We start from the raw sequence: 27,367 nt of genomic DNA on the forward strand, positions 1-27,367 counted from the left end.
ATTAAATATCATTAACTTTCACGTTTTTCAAGTTTTCACCCAGAATCATTTTTCTATTTCTCTACCTCAGGAGCAGTAAGGTCTTTCAGCTTGAGCCGCTGTGTTCCTGAAGACTGACCCTGACCATTCTGGTGTGAGTGTTCCTCAGCCCAGCTCCCAGGCCAACGACATCATTGCATACTCTCTCCTGGTACCCACCACAATTCATAATTGAGTACAGCTCTAGGCTTCCCTCTGTTCACTCCTGAGGCCATCAGTCCTCAAGGCTCAGCCCCTTTACTTGAATGGCTCCTTATAAGAGAGGACTCATGGTTTGCAGAGTGTACCCTCCACCCCAAGCCAGTAGCATCAGCACCTTGTTAGAATCAAATGCTCTTCGTCCTGTCCCCCACTTCCTAAATCAGAAACTGGGATGAGCTCTGAAACCCTTATTTTAACAATACTCCATTCTGATGTACACTCACGAGGAAGGACAAATAGAAAAAGAAAAATCAAACCAGCAACATTCAATGAGACGACACATGTGTGAAGGAACTGTCCACCTTTATAATTTAATATTATATTCAAATATAACTTTCAAAACATTAAAAGTAAGCAATCTATATATTAACACCTTAATTCTAACTTGCACATTTTAAAAAGTTTACAGAAATACTTTTATAATGTTTAAAAATGAGTTATTTGAGAATGCATAAATAGCTTCACAAGCAGTCTCAAATATTTTTTAAAAGGGTGGTGGTGGTGATAATCACAAAATTCACGATCAAGGGTCCATCCAGGGAAACACAATGGTAAGGATGAGTGTGGAGACACACAAACATCCAGCCAATCGGTGGTGGTGATAATCACAAAATTCATGATCAAGGGTCCATCCAGGGAAACACAATGTTAAGGATGAGTGTGGAGACACACAAACATCCAGCCAATCGGTGGGAAGATTCTGAGTGGGGAGCTGGGTGGTAGCTTCTCACATATTGAAAGTAATTACAATTTTGTAGGGATGAGTGGTGACTTTGTTTTATGACAGAAGACTATTATTCAATTATGTGGTCTGAAAGTTTTCCTGTATACTATATGTGCCTGTGCGTATATGACATATGTATGAGGAGTGCACATGCATGGTGTGTATAATATATGTATGAAAGATGCACATGCATGTGGAGGCCAGACATTTGTGGGTTGTCCATGTGGCTCTACACTACATTCATTTATTTATTTATTTATTTATTTATTTATTTATTTATTTATTTATTTATTTGTGTGTGTGTGTGTGTGTGTGTGTGTGTGTGTGTGTGTGTGTGTGTGGTTATTGTGGGGCAGGCAGGGTCTTTTTGCTGACCCTGGAGCTCACACAGTGGGTAGACTTCCTGGTCAGAGAGCACTGGATTCGCACTCATCTCTCCCTGCCACCTCTCCCACACGAGACTTAAAGGTGTGAGCCCAGCTTTTTACCTGGGCGCTGGGGATCTGGACTCAGGTCCTCATGCTTGGACAGCAAGCATCTCCCAGCCATTTCCTCATCGCCATAAAACATTTTGAAGAAATTATAGAGAAATGAATACAAGTGACATTTCTTTCCTACTCTGCCTCTTACTCCCCAGAGAGAATGCCATTAATCTTACCTGTGTGCGGTTGAATGCCACTCTTGCGAAGACAGCTTGAGACACGCTAGCCCTCTTCAGCTCATCTCTAACTTGCTGGTAGATATCAGGAGAGACTTCCACAGAGGAGTTTGTTGGCTCTGGCTTAACTGCTCTGGGAATGGGTGGATGGTTCAGGAACTGCTGGTTGATGGCTTGAGGATGCTGGTGAGCCAGAAGTCGGCTAACGGCGATCTGCTGGTTTATCAGATGAGCCATAGCTATTTGCTGCCTGACCAGCTGTGGGCTGAGCTGCGGTGAGAGAAGACCAGGGCTCATGATGGGCTGCAGTGCGGGCACTTGGTTCCGGATTGGAGTACTGTGGTGGATTTGGCTATGAGGAGACTGTTCGTTGGTTTTGCCCAGGGATGCCAGCTGGTTCATATTTGGTAAATGCATTGGCCGCTGGCCCAGAACACAATAGTCTGAAAGGTTCTCTCGCTCCACTCTTTCCACTGTTGAGAGATAAAAAGAAATAAAAAAAAACCATTATAATCAACTATTTTTATGATTATAATTTATTGCAACTATATAGAGTATTTAATTGTTATATTTTTGGTACACTTATTGATACAAATGATACAAATATTTTTTCATACAACTCTGAAAAACCCAAAAGCAAAAGTGGTAAAAGGGTTAAGCAATCATTATCATTTTGTGGGCAGCAGCCCCTTTTGACAAACCTCTATCTCCAAAAATATTTACATTATGATTCATAACAGTAGCAAATTAGAGTTATGAAGTAACAATGAGAACAATTTTATGGTTGGGGTCACTACAACATAAAGAACTGCTCTAAAAGGGTTGCAGCATTAGGAAGGTTGAGAAGTACCAGGTTATAGTTACAGGTATTTTTCATAAAAGATATGAAATTGAAAATATTTGCCACTTCAGCTTATTCAAGTTTGTAAACAGTAAGCATTTCCTAGATTAGCAAGACAAAGACCCACTGGCCGGTACCAATTCCTAAGCCCAGGGCTAGGAGCATAGTTCATAGTTATCAGGATAACAATAAAGGCAACATCTCGTGCTGAATGGCTGGCTACCTTCTAATTCTGTACTGGGAATTCACCAAGGATACAACTAAACAGAGTGCCTATTTACCACACAGAGGGTGAATAAGGCCTTGATAGCCCGTGCTCCAATTGTGATGGAAAGTTCATGAAAATACTACCATAGATTCGTTGCTTCTTCACTTGCTAGCTTCTTTTGAAAAATAGGTATTTTAATAATCCCCAAATTAATAACATCACCTTGACTGGTCCTTAAATAAGATTCTTTCCTGTTCCAGGTTACTGCAAATTATTAAACGTTTAAAGGATAATCTTGGAGTGAGTGAAGAGAATGTTTCACAGACCATGAGTAGAGCACATAGGATTGGTCTGCAGGGGATCGTGGCCTTACCCAAGGTCTGTGAGGCCAGAGAGATGGCTCTGCAGTTAAGAGCACTGGGACTCTTTCTCCAGACCTGGGTTCGTTTCCCAGTACTATTGTACTTTATTGCCGAAAACAAAGTTTTGTTTGAAGAAAATACCAGAGGCAGAAATAGCCAGGTCATTGCTAGTTTTATGTGTTTATAGTAATCACCTTGAAAATGTGTTTCAAAGAAAACTTCCATGTCCTTAGTAAGTAATGCTTACTTCGTATATTTTGAAATATTAGGTATAATTATACAAAAAAAAAACTTTTAAAGAAGCTGGGTGTGCTGGCACAGAGAAAGGAGATCACTCTTAAGTTCAAGGCTACCCTGAACTACACATCAAGTTCTAAGGTGCCTGCCCGGCCCCCAAATCCATTAAAGATAAACTCACTGCTTGTGGTGGTTACATGCTAGAAATCAAAACTATTTACCTGCAGGAAAAATACTTTTAAAGGTTTATTTCTATTACCTTTGACTGTATGTATATCCGTGTGTGGGTATGTGCCATGCTCAAGTGCACTTAGAAATAGCAGGAACACACCCCACAAGGCTAGAGTTACAAGCAGTCACGAGCTGCCCGATGTGAGTCTTAGAACAAAACAGGGACCTCTGCAAGAATACGTGTTTTTAACCTTTAATCTTGAGGTTAGAGAGCCATCTTTGTAACCTCGGGAAAAACTTTTGAAAACAATTTTTTTTATCATTAAAGTAGCATTTGCAGGTTGATATGCAACTTATACTGAAAGAAGCCAGTCTAAGAAGTAAGGAAAAGACTGCGTATTTGAGCATGTAATTCTCAGAAGGTTTCATTTATTATTTTGAGGAAGTAGGCAGTCAACCTATCTTGGGATCATTTTTACACACATGCACTTATTTTTTTCTTTTTTTCTAAAGAACCAAACTTTTGTTTAACTTTTCTACGAACTCCCAAGGAAGGCAAAAGTTTACTTCAAACTTCTTTAATTTCTAACTGAATCTTTGAATGTAACTGATTTAGTTTACACATCACCTTTCCTGCATAAGGTTCAAGGGGAACAAATTGTTTTAATCTTCTCTAAAGGCATGCATCTTCCAATCATTGTATTAATTAAACATTAAAGTACACAGCCTTAAATCCAAACCAAGCAAATGGCTATGCGCCTTTAGATAAGGTAATCCAATAGGGTTCCCTCCCACTGACAGGAATTATTATTGTAATTTCTTTATTGAAAGAAGATGTAAAGAGACCATGAACTGCTTCCCGCATGCAGGCAGACTTCGCAGACACAAACACTCGGGACGCAGGGAAACGTGATTCATTGGTTTGTTTGTAATTCAGTCAATTCAATTTTTAAATTGTTGCAAAGGACTTAATAAGCAAACTTTTATCCCCACTTTTTCTACTTAAAACAGAAAATCACTTCTCTATAGAATATATTCTTCAACCAAAAGCTAACTGTCTAAACTCTTAGTGATTTTTTTCTTTTTCAAAGACTTGCTACACTTGAATGATTTGACTTTTCTGCTATATATCTAAATGGCATTGTTAACTTAAAAAAAAAAAAAACAAACGCTGCAGATCTAGTCATGATTGTGCATGTAATTAAATGTAAGTATAAGAGATCAAGAAATCCTACAGGAGTGTGTGATGAGTCAAAATAATGATCAGTGCATATTGTTTAAGGTTTGCACATAAGTCCTATCTGTAAGAATCCCCAGATTTGCAGCCAGGCATGGTGGTACACACCTTTAACCCCAGCACTCGGGCACAAGGCATGGCTGGTCTACAGAGTGAGTTCCAGGACACCCAGGACTACACAGAGAAACCCAACCAAACAAACAGACAAAAAAAGGGAATTCTCAGATCTTTATAAATGCTTATTAACAGGAGCTGTGATCAGAGTGTCTTAGAAATGTATCAGTGTCATTTACCCAGTAATGAGGTAAAAGGTCTCATGCATCAGTACTGGCCGTGGCTAACCGGGGGAGGGTCTCTGCAGAGGAGTAGGAATCGGCCCAACATGAAAGTTGGGTGTTTTTGGAAATACTGATTTTTACCTGACGTCTCCAGATTTCTATGTGTTGGCAATTAGCTTCATTTTCAAAATACAATAAAAGACAAACAAAACATCTGATAATTAGATCTTGCCTGCACGGTTGCCATTTCTTCTTTTTTAATTTTGTCAATTACTATAGATACTCGTGTTTATCGGCCCCTGACAACTTTATCAATAAAATCCAGGTTCTTTACCTCTGAAGACCAAAAACAGCTAGATGAGAGTCAAATGCACATCAGTAGTCTATTGTGCTATGGTCAACCAAGGATGCATATGGTTAAGTACTGACTTTGCACAGACTTCCAAGGACTACTTTTTTTTTCAGAGTGGGGAAGAGGATGGCTTCCTGCGGATGCAACCCTGGGTCTCTTGTATGCTAGGCAAGTGTTCAACCATGAAGCTATCCCTCCCAGTCCTAGCTGCCTCTCGAAAAATGAATGTCCAAGCAGTAATTTTAGCCTCTTAAGTCATAGCACATGATATGCAAATGCTTTAAAGGAGAACCAGCTAGACTCCATTTGAAAATGGAGCCTGGGAAATAGTTATTCCTTTTCTTCTCTCTCATTCCTTTCCCACATATCTTCTCTTCCTTCCTACTTTCCCGTTTTTCTTTTTCTTTTCCTCCACCCCCTTTCTAAGTAATTTAAAATTCACACACATCCTTTTGTTCTTGCCTATTCTGACTCAACACTACTGTTTCGTTAATTTCAGTGAGTCCTTGAGAAGCTCCTCAGGAGAACAGAAAACCTGAAGGAAGTCAGGACAGAAAGCAGCGTGACCTCTAATAGTGCTGAATGCACTCACAACAGAAAATACTCAGAAGACATTAAAACACAAATGCTTCAAGGATTTGAAAACTGAGCTGCACCAGCACTCTCGGTGAGCATGAGGCAGTGTGGAGCCCTGGTACTGAGGGGAAGCCCCAGGCATGGTCAGACTTGAGGAACTGCTGCGCACAGGGCCAAAGACCTCTGTGTCTCCATGCTGAAAGGTTTTCCTCACTCCCACAGACCCTAGAAAGTCATGGCCAGGAGCCTTCCAGCTTAGCAATCAGACCTGAGGTCTTCTCCAGCTTCTGAGAGCCCAGAGATCCCAGAGGTGAACTGCAGGGTAGAGGCCATTGCTACTGAACATCATGCACCAGTGTTACAACCATGGGGCTACAGCAACTTAAGGACGTCCTCAGCACTGGCTCCTACCTCAGGGCACAGGATGATATGCTCTCCTCAGAGTTTATCCACACTATGAGCAAAAGACATTTGTCCCCCAATTATAGCTTTATTCCAAACCACTGCACCGTACAGCCAGAGAATAGAGCTAAGAATTGACCTTTTTATGTTTTGGGGTTTTTTTTTCTTTTTTTCTTTCATGATAGGGTTTCTCTGTGTAGTCCTGGATGTCCTGGAACTCAATCTGTAGACCACACTGGCCTGGAACTCAAAGAGATCCTCCTGCCTCTACCTCCCAAATTAAAGGCATCACCACTGCCAGGCTTGAGAGTCTACTTTTAATTGGCAGAAGGATATCAACAAAGAGTTTCCTGGCTGTATCATAGGGTTAACGTATATAATAGATTATTAGAAAATATTTACATACATATTATATATAAAGAACATATATGTGCAGATATGTACATACATATATATGGAGAGGGAGAAGGGAGAGCACAAGTGTTTATATGCCAATATTCTGGCACATGAGTCACTTTATTGAAATTTTACATAAAATCTTTCCAGATGTCGGGATTGTGGTGTGGTATAATGGCTCCAAACAGAGACTTCAAAGCCACAGGCCTGGATTGAATCCTATCGCAGCAATTTGGCAGGTGTGTGACCACTTCCCTGTGCTGTAACTTTTCATATCTAAAATAGTTGTCTCCTGCTGTGAGCCAGGGCAGTGAAGACTGAGGTAATGCCTTTCAACACCTACACGCATTTGCAGATGCGTGGACACACAGCTGAGGTCCGTGGGTGAGCAGATATTCCCACTGACATCCTTTGCTGTATGTGGCACACTGGAAGACGGTTGGAGACACTCCTGGGTACTGAGTCAGATTCTCTTAGGGTTCGCACACGTGTAAAGATTCTAGTGCTTTGTGAGCGCCTAAGCTCAAGAAACAATATGCCAGCCATGTCATCTCGGCCTTGAAGTATCTTAGTATGGGATGAAATGATGATGTCATGTAATCTGTGCTTGAATTTGCTGTTGCTAGCTCCTGCAGTCAATATTAAATGTGATTGCTAGATCCTGCTGTTCACCAATCCCCAAGAGAAAAGCTATGATTTTACTGAACTTTAATTATATTTTAAATTTATGCAAACATTCAAGATTTCCCTATAGTTTTACTATCATTGATTATTATAGAGAACACTGAATCTGGTGTTTATATTCAAGAAGAATGTACGGAATGATATACTTCAGTGTCAAGGATTTCAACAGACAGAAGATGTCATGGACCTAATAATTTATTGGTGTCGTTTTATTTTTTAAGGACTTATTTATTTTTATTCTATGTATAGGAGTGTTTTGCCTGCATTTATCTGTGTGCACCTTATGAATGCCTGATGCTTGCCAAGGTCTAAAGAGGACTTTGGATGCCCTGGAATTGGAATTTCAGACCATTGTTGGTTACTGTGTGGGTGCTGGAAACAAGCCTGGGTCCTCCAGCAGAACAGCCAGTGCTTTTAGTCTCTGAGCCATTGCTCTAGGCCTATACGTTTGCTTTTTAAAGATATTTTTAAATGTTTCAATGTTATTTATTTAATGTATATGAGTACACTGTAGCTGTCTTCAGACACATCAGAAGAAGGCATCGGATGCCATTACAGATGGTTGTGAGCCACGATGTGGTGGCTAGGAATTGAACTCTTAACCACTGAGCCATCTCTCCAGCCCCGACCTATATGTTATTCTTTTTTTTTTTTTTTAGAGCCGGGGACCGAACCCAGGGCCTTGCGCTTGCTAGGCAAGTGCTGTACCACTGAGTTAAATCCCCAACCCCATGTTATTCTTATCTTAAGAAAACTTTTATCTCAAAATTCTAGGAGTAAAATTTAGAAGTCCAATATTATTAAGATTTTTGTTAAATTAATATAAGTTTCAGAAAAGATTTATATGATTGTGATTAACACAAAAACCTTCTTAGTCCACATTTTTTAAAAAATAAGACATTCTAACCAATGTCTTCTGTCTCCCAAAAGATAACCTAAAGAACCTCTCTCATTCTTTTGCTTTCATAACTGTCACAGCATATCAATGTTGAAGATTAATTCCTTCACTTTAATTCACTATCAAATGGAATCATATGCCCCATGACACATATATTGGTACTCAGTTTCTACAAATGAGCATTAACCGTTCCATGCTGAGCTGGGAATGGTGGCTATGCACACCTGTAATCCAAGCTCTTGGAAAGTGGGAATATGAAAAGCAGAAATTCAGGGTCATGCTCAGCTCTATAGCAAAGCTGCCCTGAACAACAACAAAAGACCTTGGCTCTTAACAGCAGAGTTCATATCCAAACCTTTGAATGGGAAGGTGGAAAGACAGACAGTAGATGAAATGATAAAACCCACAATTAAAAGACCAAGTTTATAGGGCTGGTAAGAAGGCTGAGTGGGTAAGGGTGCCTGCCACCAAGCCTGACAATGTGAGCTCAGTCCCCTGGGTCCACATGGTAGAAGGGAATTGATTGCCAGCATTGTCCTTCCACACGCACAACCATGCACGCAAGCATAAGTGTGAACTTTTAAAACAGTACATTTTATAGAAATGCAATACAAGTACATGCAAGTTTCAAATTTTCACAAGAGAGGCAATAAATCTGCTTTACTTTTACATATGCTGTATTTGTATCAACCAACGGAGGATGGAAGGATGGCACCCTGGAGTATTCTCAAAAGTCATTGGTCAATAGCTTGGGTTTTTGTCTTTGTTTTGTCTTTGTTTTTTCCTTTATAATAGACAAGGAAGGAGATTATAGATATTCTAATCCTCTAAACATGGTGATTTACACCTGCAATCCCAGTATTCAGGAGGCTGAGGCAGAAGGGTTACCATAAATATGAGGCCAGAACTTGACCAGTGTTGTAATGCACAGTTCTAAGACAGTTGCTTTGTGAAATCACCCCTGGAACCCATCCATTGTTATAATGGCTGAAAAGCAGCAAACTGGGTAAAAGGCTTTGAACTGAGAAACTTCCAGAATCTCTGGCTTGTGGATTTTTCTTTAAGCCATTAAGATGCTTATGCAAATGTAAACAGATTAGCATGAGTGAGTGCTAATGGATTCGTTAATAAGATAACACTCTAGAATTCCTCAGAACCTCATTTGAAGAATATAAAAATAAAAGAATATAAGGGGAAAAACAAATAGACAAACAGAAGTTCTCACTGCCTTTTTAAACCCTCAGTGGCTCTCTGCTAGTAATTCTAGAGAGGTAAGACAGACATGGGTTTGGGTTTGTCTCGGGCACCCTGGTAAGGACGCAGCCAACCAAATCAATAATTTTAAATTGCTACCCAAAGCCTGAGTATAAAACAGAAATAATGTTAGCAAGCGCCATTCCAAACCTTTACCCCAAGTTCTCTGGTCCATTACCCCAAACCCCAATAGCAACATTATTAGACGATGATCCTGTTAAAAACAAGTCAGAAAACACGTTCAAGGTCAAATAGCTGTCCATACAGGGGATATTCCAAATATGACCTATTGGTTCTAACATTATAAGTAAAATTAAAAAATCATGTAGGCAATAAAAATGAGTCTTTGTTGTGTTGGGACCCCCTCCCCCACCTTCTTGGCTTAACTTGAAGTGATGGGCTCATTGCCTCAATATTTCACTAGTGGTTTTGATAGATTTTTTTCTTTTAATTATTAGATTTATTTATTGACTTGGAGGACAGCAAGGCATGCATGGAGAAGTCAAAGGACAACTTGCAGGAGTCAGCTCTCTCCTTCTGCCATGTGGTTCCTGGAGGCTAACCTCAGAACCTCTAGTTTAGCAGCAAGTGCCCTTATCCACTGAGCCATCTTGCTGGTTCCCTAATAGGTTTCATTCAGAAACAAGATGCCTTAGGCACAGAAATTTTCATATCTCTAAAGCCAAGGCAACTTCTGAAAGCTGTGTTAGTATCAGGTACCTACCAGCAAGCCTGCATCTCCAACTCAGCTAAGGCAAGCCTGCTGTCTAGACTATAGCTGTGACAGAATCCAGATCTCAACCCTGCTGTTGCTTAGTTCCCACAACGGTGTGACCCAGATATAAACAGCTCATTCAGGAAGCTGAAGCTCAGAAAATCCAAAAATAGGCTGGGCATACAAACCTTTAATCCCAGCACTCTTAGCACTCTCTATGAGTTCAAGGCCAGCCTGGTCTACAATGTGAGTCCAGAACAACCAAAGCTATTACACAGAGAGACCCTGTCTAAAAAGAATGAAAGGAAGGAAGGAAGAAAGGAAGGAAAAGAAAAGAAAAAAGAAAGAAAATGCAAAAGTAGAAAGATTAGTAAAATTAAAAAGTAATTTTTTCCAGGCTCCTGTGCCCATGGTCTGCTGCTGGCTATGCTGGCTGAGTTGGCCACAGTCACTACTAGTGTTAGGGTTAGGATCAGGGCCAATCCATCCTCCTGTGCCAATCCTGCTTTTGAAAGTATATACAAGTGTGTACACAATGCTTGTGACAAGTATTTGCGTGTGTGATTTGGTGGCTGGGCGAGTTATGTGAGTAGCAGGGGTCCTGCCTGATGTCTCTCCACAATGTGCTACACAAATCCTTCTGAGGTGACATAGCTTGAAGAAGTCAATCAAGAAAAAGGTGTAACAATAGTTGAATCAACTAATCTGTAATGAATAGTTATTTATGTTTTCTTGTTTGTTTCAATTCAGATGGAAATAGTTATTAATTATTGTATGCCAAGAATTACGCCAGTCTTTAGATATACATACCAAATAATTTTAACTTTAAAAAAAATCCATCATTTTTTTTTTTGCCTCAGATAAATTAACCACTTGGTATGCACAGATTCTTAGAACACCAGCCTATGACTGAAAAGTGTCTTTCTATTTAGTAATAAAAACTCCTTTCAATGTCTATTTTCATTGACAATTCATCTGCTCACTAATAGTAAAAAATAATTATAGCTCCCTAATTTTATTTTTTTGCGGCCAAGAGAGCTTTGTTCCAATATAAATGTCATCAGCTTAGAATCCCACCCACCCAGTGAGGGATGTGAGTGACCCAGGGAGGAAAAAAAGTGAGTCCCCTTGGTAAATTTTGTATGTACAAGGTGAAGGTGTTTAGCTGAAACAGCCAACAGTAAACTAAATGTGTTACACATACATGACCTGGTAACAAATACCTTAAGGTCTCAAGCAGAGAGAATTCATGTCAGACTGAACGTCATGAAGCGGGCAATCAGTCAACAGTTCTGCCCTCCAACATGGTAATTACATATGCTTAAATGCATTATTTATTTTGGCTCCCCTCCCTTAGCTGGAATACACATTAACAACTCCTCTGTCCCCCTGAAGTCTTGTGCTGTATGTAGTTCTTCCAGGCTCCTGTGCCCATCGTCTGAGCTATGCGGCCTGAGTTGGCCACACTCATTACTAGTGTTAGGGTTAGGATCAGGGCCAACCAACCCTATTATGTAAAAGTAACACAATAAAACGGCATCCCATGGCACTGTATTGAATATGTCCATCTATGAAGTGTTTCTGAGTTATTGTCTTCTGGTCAATAACTGTAAATAAAAGTCTATTTATTATCGGAAAGTCAGTTTCAGTTAATTTAACACAGACACAAGGAGGCCTGCATCTATCAGGTGTAAGTCCCACATCGCTGTCACAAACAACTGGAGTTCACTACGAAAGAAAAGATTTAGGAGACTGCAAGAGCCAAAGGGCAGGGGCGTGCGGGCTTAGGGGTGCGAAGTCTCGGATGGCTACTAAACCTACAGAGGGTTTTCTTTGACTACATTTGTCACAGAGACGTTGTCTCTGGGCTCAGAATTTGCCTGCAAAGCCTCTGCCTGAAGCAAGACATTCGGAGCCAACTTGTTAACTCCCAATAAACAAACAGCCCACAAGTGAGGAGTACAGCCAGCGCTGTGATAATGTCATATGACTGAGTTTCTTAGGTGTATTTTCCACTGATTATCAGCTTCCTTCCCCCATCATAGTAAGATCTGTAGAACATAGGCACCCACTATAAAACAACTGGGATTGGACACCTCTGTTTCTTGGGCAATGAAAGCTCAGAGGAGCCATTAAGCGCCATGGAAAAAGTGACCACTGTCCACTTTACTGCCCCACAGCCCCACTCTCCTGTGACGCAATCGCCCTGGCTCCAAACAGTTTGATAACATCGAGCATGTCAAACCCTCTACGTGTAGATGAGAACTGCTTACCTCTAATGACGCCTACACTCCTGCGTTTCGATCTAGGCTATGATTTTAAAGTAAATTCCGCACATGATGCAAAACCAAAAAAAAAAAGCCACACTTGCAGAAACAACGTTAATATTTAGAGTCTGCCTTGTCCATTTAGCACTCCTAACATGTTAATTCTTTAATTCAATCTATTGTGAAAAGTTCATTTAAAAAAAAAATCACTCCTGATCCATTCTTTCCAAAAGACCAGTTTCCCTGACTGTATGAATCATAACTGTCATAACCCATTACTTTTTAGAAAAATAGTAAACTAGCTGTAAAAAAAACTTCAAAGAGGCATTTTTCTTTGTGGGAACAATTCCCAATTTATAGTTAGTAAAGCTGAAATTATTCTTTTCAGAAGAATTGACAACTATTAACTCTTTAGTTCAATAACTAATTAATAGAAAAGGAAAGGGTTGTTTTAATGGAGTATTAGCTTCCTAAGGATATTAACTGTATGAATTAAATAAACAAAATTTTTGTCTTCCTTTCTTTTTTTTACTAAACTGAGAGATTAACACACAAAATGAGGCTGATTGCAATATAATATCTGCCAAGACAAAGCTATGTGAATTCAAGTAAATTTATCTACATTCAACTCCACCTATTAATATGAAGTCTTTATAACAGATAACACCTCATGGTTAATAGACTGAGGAGAGTTCAGGATGTGTGTCCACGATCTTCTCCTTTGTCTGCACTGTTTTGTCAAAGAGCTTTATTTTCCTAGAAGAAAGATGAGGCAAAATCTAGGCCCTATTCTCCGGATCATCTAGATTAGTACTTCTCAGTCTGTTGGTTGGGACTCCTTTGGGGGTTGCAGCTTTATAACAGTATCAGAATTATAGTTGTGAGGTAACAGTGAGAACAGTTTTATGGCTGGGGGTCATCATAACAAGAGGAACTGTGTTAAAGGATCACAGCGTTAATGAAGGTGGAGAACCGCTGCTCTAGCTTCACGAAAACTCCTTAGGGATTCAGATAAAGTCGAGCTCATGCAAAAGCAGAATAAAGGTCAGTATCAGTGGAGCGAGGAGCAAGCTGCAAAACTCTCTCCCATAAGGCAAAAGATTTCAGTGTTGGAATCTCACAGAGCACTTGTAGGTGAGGGCTTCCAGCAAGAAAGGAGCTCAAGTGTATCTCCATCTTTGACCTTGTAAATCCCCCGAGGAAGCACCTGGTTTGGTAGCAATCTAGTGCAGGTCTCTGATCTCACATGCTGGTTTCCACTACGCCCATACCAGCCCTCAAAGGCGATAGGCATTTCCCAGTCAGGATACAAAACCCCTGACTGTGCATCTTTCTAGACTGTTGCTCCCCATCACCAGGCCTGTATTTGTTTCTGATTATCTGACTTTGTTTCTGTGCAGGACAAATGTACTCTGACACTAAGAAAACTCAAACAGAGCTGCAGTAGAGACTACTGAGCCTTAACAAGGCCTGCTTCCCTTTACTCCCTTTGCTCAAGTCTCTGCCACTCCCTCACTCTTCACCCCACAAAGGACAGTGACTATTTCTGGTGTCCTCACTAAGCCCCCACCTTAACTATGATTCACAGGCATGAACCCCAACCCACCACACTTCCATAGCAGCTCATTCTCTGCTCTCCTCCAACACAGGCACCTCCTGGCCTTTCCCCCAGGCTCATCTGACCACATGTCTCTTTCAAGGAAAATTATCATCTTAGCGTTGAGTCCCACCTCTTACAGGCTCGCTCCTCTTTCTTCTAGTTATCAATCATGCTTTTAAAAAGCCCCCTTCACTCAATATCTGCCACCTGTGTACCCTTGTCACTCTCTCTCCCTTCCCAGGCACACAGCATCCGGGTCTCCCACAGCTGGGAAATAACTCCCTGCACTTCAGTGCTGCCTCCCATTATCCACTCCTTCTGCCACCCTTGCTGACACTTCCATGCCATCTTCCCCCCATTCTCTTAACTCTCACCTACTCGTAGCTCCTTGTCCTTTTCCTCTTCTGCACCGCTGTCCAAGAGAGTCCCAAACTTTTGTCAGCAATTCCTGTGACCCTTGGTCGCCAAGAGGTTGAAGGTAAGTCCCTACTGCTAAAGACACCATGCACTTCAGACACAAAATCCAGAGGACCTGAACTAGATGTGACCTGAAAGTCTCCCTGAGAACTAGCCTTCATGATGCTAGAAGGTGCCAAGCAAGCTTCCAAAGGAGGGAAGCAAACAATAGTCCTACCTGGCTGTGATGTCTAAGAATTGTGACAATGACCAACCTGGCCCATTAATCCTTTCTCAGTGGTATCCAACAGCTCTCTAATTAGACTTACAACCTGCTCAACAAGCAGGAAATCATGCCTGGTCCTGGAAGCCTAGACAATTATCTGGGGTTAGTGAAATCATAGATGGAAAACCTATAACTGCCATTTGCTAACCCAGCATAATTTCTAACATGTTTATTCTGGTACACACGGATAGTGTAGTTCTCACCCCTTGTAAAATAAATGGTTCTTTGCAACAGACAGATACCATTACAGAAAAATGGCCAAAATACAGAGAATAATTAACCACATGGTACGACTCAAACAGATACATCTGACAGATTGATTCCTGCACCTAATCCTCACAGGGCATTAAAAAGAGGGCTGGGAAGTTTGGAAAAACCAGAGGAATGGGAAATCCAGTGAGAAATTTTTGTCTCCTAAAAATGTCAGGGAAGCTATACCCCATGAAGTTCTACCAACATAGCTGCCTGAACATGGACAACACAGACACTTACATGTGGAAGGGGAAAATCTCATGTTGTCCTGACTCTAGACAAAGACCTCTGGGCAGTTGAGGAATGCCAAGAACTGAAGAAATAGTCTTTCTTAGGGAAGAACTCCCAAATAGATTATTTAATACCAAGTGGTCAGCTCTGAAAACATCCAAAAGTAACATTATACAGACTGAGCAGGGGTGGTGTGTGTGTGTGTGTGTGTGTGTGTGTGTGTGTGTGTGTGTGTGTGCGTGCACGCATGTGTTTAAAATAAAAGAAACAAAGAAAAGGAAGCCATGGATTTGAGAAAGGGCAAGAGTAGATTTGTGGTAGGGATTGGGAAGAGGACAGGGAAGGAAAAAATGTAATTATATTTTTTCTCTTAAAAGATAAAAAAATTACTGAAGAGGAGGAGGAGGGGGAGGAGGAGGAAGATGACAACAACAACACCTCCTCCTCTTCCTCTTCCTCCTCCTTCCTCCTCCTCCTCCTTCCTCCTCCTCCTCCTTCCTCTTCCTCCTCCTTCCTCTTCTTCCTCCTCCTTCATCCTCCTCCTCCTTCCTCCTCTCCTTCCTCCTTCCTCCTCCTCCTTCCTCCTCCTCCTTCTTCCTCCTCCTTCTTCCTCCTCCTTCCTCCTTCCTCCTCCTCCTTCCTCCTCCTTCCTCCTCCTCCTCCTTCCTCTTCCTCCTCCTTCCTCTTCTTCCTCCTCCTTCATCCTCCTCCTCCTTCCTCCTCTTCCTTCCTCCTTCCTCCTCCTCCTTCCTCCTCCTCCTTCTTCCTCCTCCTTCTTCCTCCTCCTTCCTCCTTCCTCCTCCTCCTTCCTCCTCCTCCTTCCTCCTCCTCCTTCTCCTCCTCCCTCTTCCTCTTCCTCCTCCTTCCTCCTTCCTCCTCCTCCTTCCTCCTCCTCCTCCTTCCTCTTCCTCCTCCTTCCTCTTCTTCCTCCTCCTTCATCCTCCTCCTCCTTCCTCCTCTTCCTTCCTCCTTCCTCCTCCTCCTTCCTCCTCCTCCTTCTTCCTCCTCCTTCTTCCTCCTCCTTCCTCCTTCCTCCTCCTCCTTCCTCCTCCTCCTTCCTCCTCCTCCTTCTCCTCCTCCCTCTTCCTCTTCCTCCTCCTTCCTCCTTCCTCCTCCTCCTTCCTCCTCCTCCTTCCTCCTCCTCCTTCTCCTCCTCCCTCTTCCTCTTCCTCCTCCTTCCTCCTCTTCCTTCCTCCTCCTCCTTCCTCCTTCCTCCTCCTCCTTCTTCCTCCTCCTTCCTCCTTCCTCCTCCTCCTTCCTCCTCCTCCTTCCTCCTCCTCCTTCCTCCTCCTCCTCCCTCTTCCTCCTCCTCCTCCTTCCTCTTCCTCCTCCTCCTCCTTCCTCTTCCTCCTCCTCCTCCTTCATCCTCCTCCTCCTCCTTCATCCTCGTCCTCCTCCTCCTTCATCTTTCTCTTCCGCCTCTTCCTTCCTCCTCTTCTTCCTCCTCCTCCTTCCTCCTCCTCCTTCCTCTTCCTCCTCCTCCCTCTTCCTCCTCCTCCTTCCTCCTCTTCCTTCCTCCTCCTCCTTCCTCCTTCCTCCTCCTCCTTCTTCCTCCTCCTTCCTCCTTCCTCCTCCTCCTTCCTCCTCCTCCTTCCTCCTCCTCCTTCCTCCTCCTCCTCCCTCTTCCTCCTCCTCCTCCTTCCTCTTCCTCCTCCTCCTCCTTCCTCTTCCTCCTCCTCCTCCTTCATCCTCCTCCTCCTCCTTCATCCTCGTCCTCCTCCTCCTTCATCTTTCTCTTCCGCCTCTTCCTTCCTCCTCTTCTTCCTCCTCCTCCTTCCTCCTCCTCCTTCCTCTTCCTCCTCCTCCCTCTTCCTCCTCCTCCTCCTTCCTCTTCCTCCTCCTCCTCCTTCATCCTCCTCCTCCTCCTTCATCCTCGTCCTCCTCCTCCTTCATCTTTCTCTTCCGCCTCTTCCTTCCTCCTCTTCTTCCTCCTCCTCCTTCCTCCTCCTCCTCCTCTTCCTCCTCCTCCTTCCTCTTCCTCTTCCTCCTTCCTCTTCCTCTTCCTCCTTCCTTCCTCCTCCTCCTCCTCTTCCTCCTCCTCCCTCTTCCTCTTCCTCCTTCCTCTTCCTCCTTCCTCTTCCTCCTCCTCCTCCTCTTTCTCCTCCTCTTCTTCCTCTTCCTCCTCTTCCTCCTCCTCTTATGGTTCCACTTGAGCTTTAAAGTCCAAAAAAAAGTCTCCACTAATTATTCTCTAGCTCTGTCCTCAGTTCACGGGCTCCTCCTCCACTGACATTTCTAGCTACCTAACTAATTTTTATCAGCTTAGGTAACAACAAATTTTTCTCCAGTCAGGATTTCCTATTTATGTCAAACCTACCAAGAACCACTAAGTTCAAAAGCTTAAATGCTGACTGATTTCCTCCTCCTTTTTCCTAGCCTGCTATCTACCCTCATCACGCCTTACTGACGTTCTGCCACTCAGGTTGGTGGTTTCCTGTCTTTCTCACCACTGTCACACAAACCCCAGGTGCCATGCCTTTTGTCACCTTCATATTCGTAGGTTACTACTGTAGATTCAATATTACCCTGTTACTTCATGGCGAGTAGGTCATGCCTCCTCCTCACACTCTCCTTGTTCCTGCCATGCCCACACCAGCAGAACTTTAGGCCTGACTCGCCACACCCAGCTCTCTGGAATAATATTTTAAAACCATTTTTATTGTATTATACTTTAGTAGTCCTCAAAATGTTACATCTGGGCTTCCAAAGTTCCATAATATATGAGCTCTATTTTCCTAGCCATAATGCCCAAGTTACAAGATAAATGCCACCCATACAAATGGTCCCCCAAATTCTACTATCACCAGTATCCGACACCACCCCAGTGCAGTGCCACTTCAGCTACATTCTCTCTTCTTGTTCACGGACTGTTACAGTTTGAATCTCAAATGTCCTCAAAGGCATGAGTGCTGGTGGCCAAAGGAATTCCCTAGAGCAGTGCTATTAGTAAGGCAGAGCTTCAGGAAGCGGAGCCCCACAGAGGTCTTCAGATCACCTAGGTACCTTTCTGTTTTCCCCACCTCCTGGCTCCAGTGTGGGAAGATCGATGCCACAAATCCCTGCAATGACTACAGCCAACATGTCCAAATGATCCTGAACTGATACCCACAAAACTGTGAGCCAAGACAGAAATGCCTCTTTATAAGCTTTGGTTTTTGTTACACTGGCAGCAAGCTGACAGGATGGCCAAAGTCCTAGCCATTATGGCGTCATGGTGAATAAACTGCCATTTAAACACAGGGGACAATTCTAAGCACAATATGCTCCTTATACTACATCCTCCATCCTGATCTGTCCTCACTATATGCAGGCACCTAAAAAGGGCTTCCTTCTCCTCCCTGAAAAACGCTGACTGTTCTAATGCCCATGTTCCACCTTTCCCAGTCCTGCTTTCTGTAAACCAAGACCATCAGTCAGAAGGTAAAGTGCAGGACCTTTCTCTGCATTACATGTTAGCTCCTAACATTACTGTATATATAGTCCAGACAGATTTCAAGGGCTGCTTCCATGGCCAGTCTGAGGCAACACGCAGGAAGGAGAAACTATATCTTACATATTCCAGGTGTTTCTTGTGGACATCACCATTGCAGTGGGACTGTGACAAGCACTGATAAAATACTTGTTTACTCACATCATTTATCTAGTTAAGATGGCAATTCTTTGTTTCTTTGTTTTAAAAAAATCTTTCTTTTGGGCACAGAAGGCCTATGTAATGGTCCCTGTGATAGTCTTACCATTAGAATCCTCCCAGCTATATAAGAAAGATGCTCAAACTCATTTTCAAATGCTAAAATACTTGTTGTACTATTAACTGCTTTGCATATATTACAGACTTTTAGGAACCAGGAACTTAGTCTTCTTTCTTTCAGATTGTAACTATCCAGGATGGATGGATGGATGGATGGATGGATGGGTGATGGATAGATGGAGGATGGATAGATGGATGGTGGATGGATGATGATGGACAGATGGATGGATGATAATGGATGATGATGGATTATGATGGATGGATGGATGATGGAGAAATAGAAAATTGATAGCTAAAAGGAACAGATAACTATATTTTTAAAAATACATTTTAAAAGGAATTAAATAGCATATAAGTTTGTTTCTTTTACTCTATCAATTATGTTATTAAGAACAATTATTTATAGTTCTTTAAACACCCATGAATAAATACATCCATGCCAAAAGTAAGCAGCTACCAGCATAACTAAAATGAGCCTTAAGAAATCCAGGGAAGAAATTAGCTTATGTGGGCCAAGCACCCAGACACCCCTCACACACCTTTTGTTGTTGTTGTTGTTGTTTTTGCTTTCCGACACTACCAATACACTTCTGACTAGACCACCAAACAGCCACAGTAACTGAGACATACACAATAGCAATGGGCACAGCAACCATGCACAAGAAGCCTGAAAACTAGCAAGATGGAAATGGTTGGTTATATAAGCTGCTTCTACTCTCATGAATCCAATATTTATATAAAATTCAAAGGACTTGATGTTGGCATTACTTTCAAAAAGGGATAACGTAGGCCTCCTCGCAAGACACCTTCATTTAGGCCCGAAGGTGAAAGCAGATTCCTTTTATAACTCAGAAGAATCAGGTAGACAAAACTAAGTTCCTTTCACCTCATTAGAGCTAAACAGCAGCAGAGGCAGGAGGACAGAGAGTTGATTAAAGGCATTGTCCTGACCGCCGATACCATGGTGGCGAAGCAAGGGGCGCCTTAAAGAACCAGGTCAGGAGACACTGATTTCTCTATTCAACTCTGAGGCACTGCTTTGTAAATGACACAATCATTTTTGGGTACAAGAGGTGCTTTAAATGTGGTAACATTATATCATTTCGGCTATAATGATGATAATTACTTATTTCTTTTAATCACAACCCACTTAACCACTTTAGTCCAGAGGACTAGTTCAAGGAGTTTAATTTTCATTCAACATCTAATCTCTGTGTTTACTGAAACCCTTCACGTGCTTTGTTTACTATCTGCTTGCTGGCCTGGACGTTTGATCTTGCAAAAGTAGATTAGACAGGGTCAGATAAAGTACTGATTGCTAGGATCAACCAGACTCAAGGAGGTAACACTGGTTTTAAAAATCCTCTTTCCTCCCAGCTTGGTAATGTTTTTCTAAATAGACTCAAATAAACAAATAAAATTAAGAAAACTAGCAATCAGAGTGTTTTGAGCAATGATTGAGAAAAGTGATGGGGATGATTTTCAACCCTAACCAAAATACAGGGTTTGGTTTGGTCCATTCATCCTGGTGGTATTATTCTATGACATAAATAATTTTGTAATAGCCACCAATATTTATATGAACTTTGAATGACCTCTCATTTCTTGAGACATACTAAATATTTGAGATGAATTCCAGTAAAGATAATTCATTTGAGCCTTCAGTAAAAATATTTTAGATATGAAGCTATTTGAATTTACTAATCAAGGATGCATTCAGAACTGATGTGAGTGCCTTAGTCGGTCCGTTCCTATGCACCTTGCCACTATATGAGAATGGAGTCACTTCTACTGCAAATACAACTACCACTGGGCTTCATAAAAAGTAAGGGGTAAGTTCATATCTGTAGTTCTTAAAAAAACAGTTGGATTAAAAGCTATTTTTTTTAACAAAATAGCTATAAAGATGATATCCATGGGGTAAATCCCCAAGCCTTGAAAATGACTATACAGGAACCCGAACCTGGCTATATAGCTGTGGATTGTCTCTCTGCCTACACTAATATGTCACCTAAACACTGAATGGCTGCTTGCTTTCCTTTTGGATAAAAGTACAACATGTTCCTTACACAGAGGAGTGGAGTGCTCTTGAAAACCTAGCCTAGACAGGGTGAGACTAATGGCAAATTTTAAAAAGAGGTACAGACCAAGCTACCATGCCACCCACCACCCTACATTCCTTAGGAGCAGAAAGTCCTGGGACAAGGTTCACAGTAGGACATTGAAACCAGAGTACACAAACTGTTTCCCCATTGCTCCCAAAGTAATGGTAATGTTAGCTCAAATATGTCCCTGTCAACCTTGATTGTCTTTGAAATTGAAGCAAAAAGGTAAACAGAGCAAGGTCTTCTGTGATCACTGGGGAAAATAAAGTCAACAAGCTAAGCCAAACCAATTTAGGACTTTGTAAAGAGTAAGTGTAAATAGTTTAGATACAGCAACAACAAATTCAAAAAATGCACATTAAAATGTTTACTTCAAACGTTAGACAATTCCATTTGTCTATAGTTTTTACATCTGTTTTTAATGATATCAAATTATTGATTGTTCCTTTTTCTCATATTTATTTAAGCATTAACTATAGAATTTGCCATCTGATCTTTTTTTTTTTTATCTTTCCAGTAGACTCTTATTTTTGCCAGGTTTCAATCTTATTTTGCTTTGATCTTTAGAGTATATAATTATTTTACTGTTTATTTATCTCTATGAGAATAGAAAAAAAGAACTGACCTGGGAGATCTAGATGTGGCAATTTGTAACAGAATCACATAGCTTATGTTTAGGAAATCATGGTTTTGATTAAGAAGCAACCATTTAGTTCCCACTGTTTTATTAAAACAGACATTAGCAGATAATAGGAAACATATTTAAGGATGGAGCCTGCACTTTGTTGAGGACATCGGTAAGCTGGCTGCAAATTTCCTTCTGCAGCTAACATAAGCCATAGTAGAAGTATACTGATGACTCTGTGAGATGACAGGGAGGTACGGGCCTCTCAGGAAGAAGCCGAGGGACCAGTTTGCTCTGGCTGCTATGGGCCTTCCAGATTTGAACATACCACTTCTGTACATTTTGAAATGGCCTGGTCACCAGCAAATGTTAGAAATCAAACCATGATGCCTCCACGAGACATGGATCTAGACAGGAATCTCTGCAATACCCATCCTTAGCAAGAAGCCTCTCTCAAATGAAAAGAAGCGGCTAGACCCAACACTTCTGTTTCCTAAGGGTAGCAAGTTAATAAAGCACGCTCTTGGTCTTAGTTTTCTGCACACTATTATACCTGCCATGCGTCTGTTGTTCCTCCCACTCCCCGGGCTGGTGAATCGACACCACTTGAACTATTTGATGGCAGCTTGTGTTTACTTCACACAAGCCTTAACCTTCCCTTTTTCCTTCCTACTGGCACACACACAGCGATACACACACACTTCTCTAGCAGCAATGCCTAGCTCTTTGCATGTGTGTACACAGTGTCTGACAGCCTCTTCAGGTGTAGATCCTTGACCTACTGAATGAAGTCAAGGCCTTACTCTGCTTTTATGACACTTAAAGATTTAACTGTGCATTTACTATCTTGGAAAAAAAGCAGCATAAAGAATCGAATCTCTGAATGAGCAGAAACACACACACGCGCGCGCACACACACACACACACACACACACACACACACACACACACACTGGTTGTGACTTCACTAGAGTTCCCAGGCTTCCAGAAGCTGTAATAACTATAGTCCAGCATATAAAAGAACACACTCCTTCCTTTTACTCCCAGCAGTAGGTAAACATGATCAGCAAACGACCTTGAAGCTGCATGATTCTTTTGAATTTTTTTTGTCAAAGATGGTATGTTTAAGCATTTTTAACAATCAAATTTTAAAAAGAAAAACTTATAGACAACACTTAGAGAAAAGAAACTCTTCTGAGCCACATAACCACACTGTGTAATGAGTTATTTATCCTCTTTACATGGGAGTGAGTATTAATATTTAAAAACAGATACCCTACCAGAATCATAAGGGCTCAAAGATTTTGAGAATATGTCGAAAAGAAATTGATTTTAATTCAGTTTGCAGTACACTTAACTTCTGGATAGCTCAACATTGTTACATCCCTTTAAGTCATATATTTAGCATAAAATGCTCTCCCTTTTTCTTGATCTAAATTGTGTGGCTGATGTATCCAAAAGCTTGTTTGCTCAAGGGCAATCTTGTAAACAAGCTCTCAGACACTCAATAGCCAGAAGTATTGCTTTGATACATATCCTGTCTCCCCTGAGGAAGCCTGCAAGTAATAAAACACAATTCATCCTTCACGTCTACCTACCCAGCAGATCATCATGTGGCCCTTGAATGGGGGCAGTGAGCTGTTGGCAAAACTATGAACACCCCCCAGAAAGCTGGACGGATGGAGTCACAATCTTATAAACTGTAGACTAGAGCAGCTCTCAAACGTCAGCATCACAAATTACCCAAATCTCCTCAAAGACTAGTGACATCTGCCTGAGTCAGGCAGAATGTTAACATGTTTGTAAAGATAAAACAACCCTAATATATTTAAAGGGTTAAATTATCTAAATAGCACGTTATTTGTTATGTAAAAGAATTGTGTTTTCAAGGCTACATATAATTTCATATGTAATATATAACTTCTGGTCCTACTACTACTACTATGTTGTAGTACTAGTAGAGTAGTAGTAGTAGTAGTAGTAGTAGTAGTAGTAGTAGTAGCAGCAGCAGCAGCAGTAGTTGTAGTAGTAGTAATAGTAGTAGTAGTAGTAGTAGTAGTAGTAGCAGCAGCAGTAGTTGTAGTAGTAGTAATAGTAGTAGTAGTAGTAGTAGTATGTCTTAACTACTAATTCAGAAGTAATTCTGTGTCAATATTATCTTGTTTAGTCCTCACAGCTTGTAAGACTAATCATTCTTAACCTATGGATCGACCAGATATCCTCTGTATCAGATATTTATATTATGATTCATAACAGTAGCAAAATTACAGTTCTAAGGTAAAAATGAAAAAATGAAAATACTCTTATGGTTGGGAGTTGAGGAACTGTATTAAAGGGTGGCAGCATTAGGAAGGTTCAGAACCACTGAGCTAGATACTTTCATTTCTAATTTTTAGATGACTCTAATTTTTAGACATTAAATCTTGGTGAAATTAAACAGTTGGACCAAGCTGCTGTAATTAGTAAGTTGAAGAGCAGACCTGCGTTCAGACCTGCCGACCGCAGAGGCCTGGTGGGTATACCACTCCAGGTTTGTCTCCACCACACGAACATATCAAAACTCTGTTGCTAACCAAAGCTTTCCTCATGCTTCGGCACTCCTTCTAACTTGTTAATCAGTGGTCAAATCCGAGGTGTTATGTAACGTGGAATAAAACTTTTAAATGTTCATCCTAATGGATTTTGATCTTTACAGGGAATCACTGAAGAAAAACCACAAAGTTGATAAATTATGCTGAGAATTGTTTCTGCAGTCCTAATATATTATTTAAAAACTCTTCCTAAATTAAGGGTTGAATTTTACAATAGAAATATTAAGAATCTTACCTTCCAAAATACTTATGTGTATACACACACACACACACACACACACACACACACTCTCTTAGCAAAGAATTAATAACTCATTACCAGAGAATCTATACATAGCTTTAAAAACAAAAGAAATCCAAGATTACCTTTTATCTTCTTATACTTTTTGTACCATCTCCCAAACTCCTGGCACTTGGTTGCTGACACATTGGCATAGTATGTGCTATTTACAATAGATGAAATCATACTCTGAAAAGAAGGGAGAGCTCAGTTAGTTCTCATATACACAAACACTCATTTTAGAGACTAGAAGAGACACCTTGCACGCAGCACATACAGTTTCCTTTGTCTTTTAAACTTAAAGCTATGACTCCTCTGCAAAGAAAATGATTCAATAACAAAAACAGGGCTTCACTATCTCCTGAGTACGCTTGTGTAATAACGATGCTTTCTGAAGCAAAGGTCAATCCTAGAGTACTGTCAAAGTCGGAGAGGCCAGGGCGCACAGACTCTATGCAGCAGGAGGGACGGCCAAGCTGCCGAGCCAGAGCACCAGCAATCCAGATAATGCTTTTCAGATGTCTCTGCTCCTCTTCCAACTGCAACAAGCTTACACAGCCAAGAATCTGAGAACATCCGTGCTACACACTGCAGAACAACGTTTAGGGAAATAAGTTAAATTAATATAATTTATAGAAACGTGTGATTATCACTTGTGTGAAAATTCACCAAATGAGAAACTTAACAGTGCTATTTTCAAGCAGGGGAAACCAAACCTAACACTTCTACTGTGTTTCAACCAAAAAAATTAAAGCTAAAACTTTCTGAGCTCTCACACTCACAACCGTTGCCTCGCTTCCTCCCCTCTTGCCTCAGATCTGTTTGTTCCTGAGGTTAGAAAAAATTAAAGAAAAAAAAAAAAAAAGCAAGGGGGCATAGGCTGATTCAGCCCTGGGAATTTTACACTGTAATCGCACATCTTGACTTATATGAGCTACAGAGAGACACTCCCTGACTCTATGGTATGTCTGAGTCAAAACACTGGACAGATGTCCACTCGTGCCTGAACCGCCTGTGACATTTTACATGTCTGTTTCAAATGAACATTTGATTTCTATAAATATTGTGTAACACTAAGTGGGCATGACTACTCAAGTGTATAAGGCTTGAGAGTGTGCCTATAAATAAGTCTCACCTATCTCAAAAACAAAAGTCATTCCAGCCATGGAAGAGCTCAGGGAAGCTTAGAGCTTCTGATGGCATTTCTATAACACAGCACAGATAAAGAGAATGGCAAGGAATCAAAGTAAGCCACACAGCAGAGGACTCCAACCCCAGCAGAGACTTACGTTTAAAACGTCAGACTTGATTCCTTGTTTCATCAGTAGACACAAGTGGAAGAAGGCGTCTTTAATTCAATTCATAGAAACCTCTCTGGCCTTTACCACACAGCAGATGACTAGCCTCGCACAGCTGATTGCTAAGGGACATTTTCCCCCTCTGAGGTAAGATTTAAGAGAGCTCCATGCTTTCTGGGTTAGAATGCAAAAACCCACTGGCACCCAAGGGTCTCCTAAGACTCAGGATGGTGGGCCTTCTGCCCCTAAAAGATCTGCCTGGGCCAGACCTGCTTTGTAACCAAAGAAAACTATGCAGCCGCGGGTTGCACTAGCTCCCTCTCTGGTCTGAGATGCATTTGCTCTTCCTAGACAGTGGAACCTTGAGGAAAGTGACAAGCTGCCATCTCCGGTCCTTTTTTCCTCTTCCCCTTCGTGTCTCACATAGTTCTGATGTGGGATGTCTGAGTCATTGAAATTTAACACATGAAGGGACAGGGATGAAATTGTGAAATGCCAAACTCAAATGTCATAATAATAGAAATTCTAACACGGAAGCTACCTAATAAAGCTGCCTGCCACAGCCACGCTGGGGTGTGAACTCGCGAACGCGCTCCCCATCTTTAGTTTGTGATGAACGTTGTCTCCTGGGAGGCACAGGATAGACAGGCACAGCAGAAGTCAAAGTTAGACTTCCTTTCAAAAGCTACACTAGAAATCATCCAAGGACTTGTGCTTTAACTCTGCCAGGTCCAGAAAGGGAGGCTGCAACCCACATCACCCTGCTCCTAGACAATCCCTGTCTCCCTCCCTCTTCAGCCATTCTCTGGACCCTGCTCCAGCTACCAGTTCTGTGGTGCTGCACCAGGCCATCTTGAGCCTCTGTGGGAAGGCAGGGAGAAGGTGTCCTCCATCTACTGGCTCTATCACCAGGGCCCAAATGTCATGCATCTGCTTTAAAGAGGAGGAGGCTAGGCACCGCCTCAGGCAAACTCTCTTCCCCAGATTATTACACATGAGTATCTCTACTGCTTCAGAATGTGGAATAGATTTCAATTCTGAACTAAGCAAAGGAATTGGGTAGCAAAACTAGACACTCCTTGTAACAACTTTTAACTATGAGAAAGAATTGACTGAGTCTGTGATACAATTAGTAATATAATTCTCTTCGCAGAGGATACTCAGTAGTTGTATAGGTCAGTTGTTACATACCATCATGACCCATGTTAACATGAGAATCCACTAAACTTAAAGGAGATGAGGATATATATTCTCATGCCTTGAGCCTGAATCATGAGATCCTGGAATGTAGTGCAAGATCTTTCTGTGGTGGTACCACCAGTGTTTTAGAAATTTTCACACTTAGCTAGTGATGTACAAGGCTGGGAGGAGCTAACACAGATCCAGCACATGCAACTTCTATGAAAACCAATTATTCCAGAGGTCCCGAGACAGAGGATGTGTGCATACTACACA

The 27,367-nt window shown here is 41.5% G+C and overlaps 1 protein-coding gene across 3 annotated transcripts in view; it reads right to left on the reverse strand.

The window, feature by feature from the left end:
- Satb2 (SATB homeobox 2) overlaps positions 1-27,367 on the reverse strand; it is a 181,869-nt gene that overhangs the window by 74,955 nt on the left and 79,547 nt on the right. For all 3 annotated transcript variants that reach the window (XM_087567274.1, XM_087567273.1, NM_001109306.1), the window contains 2 exon segments: positions 24,701-24,803; positions 1,623-2,095 (listed from right to left, as the gene is read on the reverse strand). In XM_087567274.1, coding sequence (XP_087423400.1) covers positions 1,623-2,095; positions 24,701-24,803 — 576 coding nt within the window.

Source organism: Rattus norvegicus, chromosome 9 (genome assembly GCF_021556685.1).
Source record: "Rattus norvegicus strain SHRSP/BbbUtx chromosome 9, alternate assembly SHRSP_T2T, whole genome shotgun sequence".
Lineage (NCBI taxonomy): Eukaryota > Metazoa > Chordata > Mammalia > Rodentia > Muridae > Rattus > Rattus norvegicus.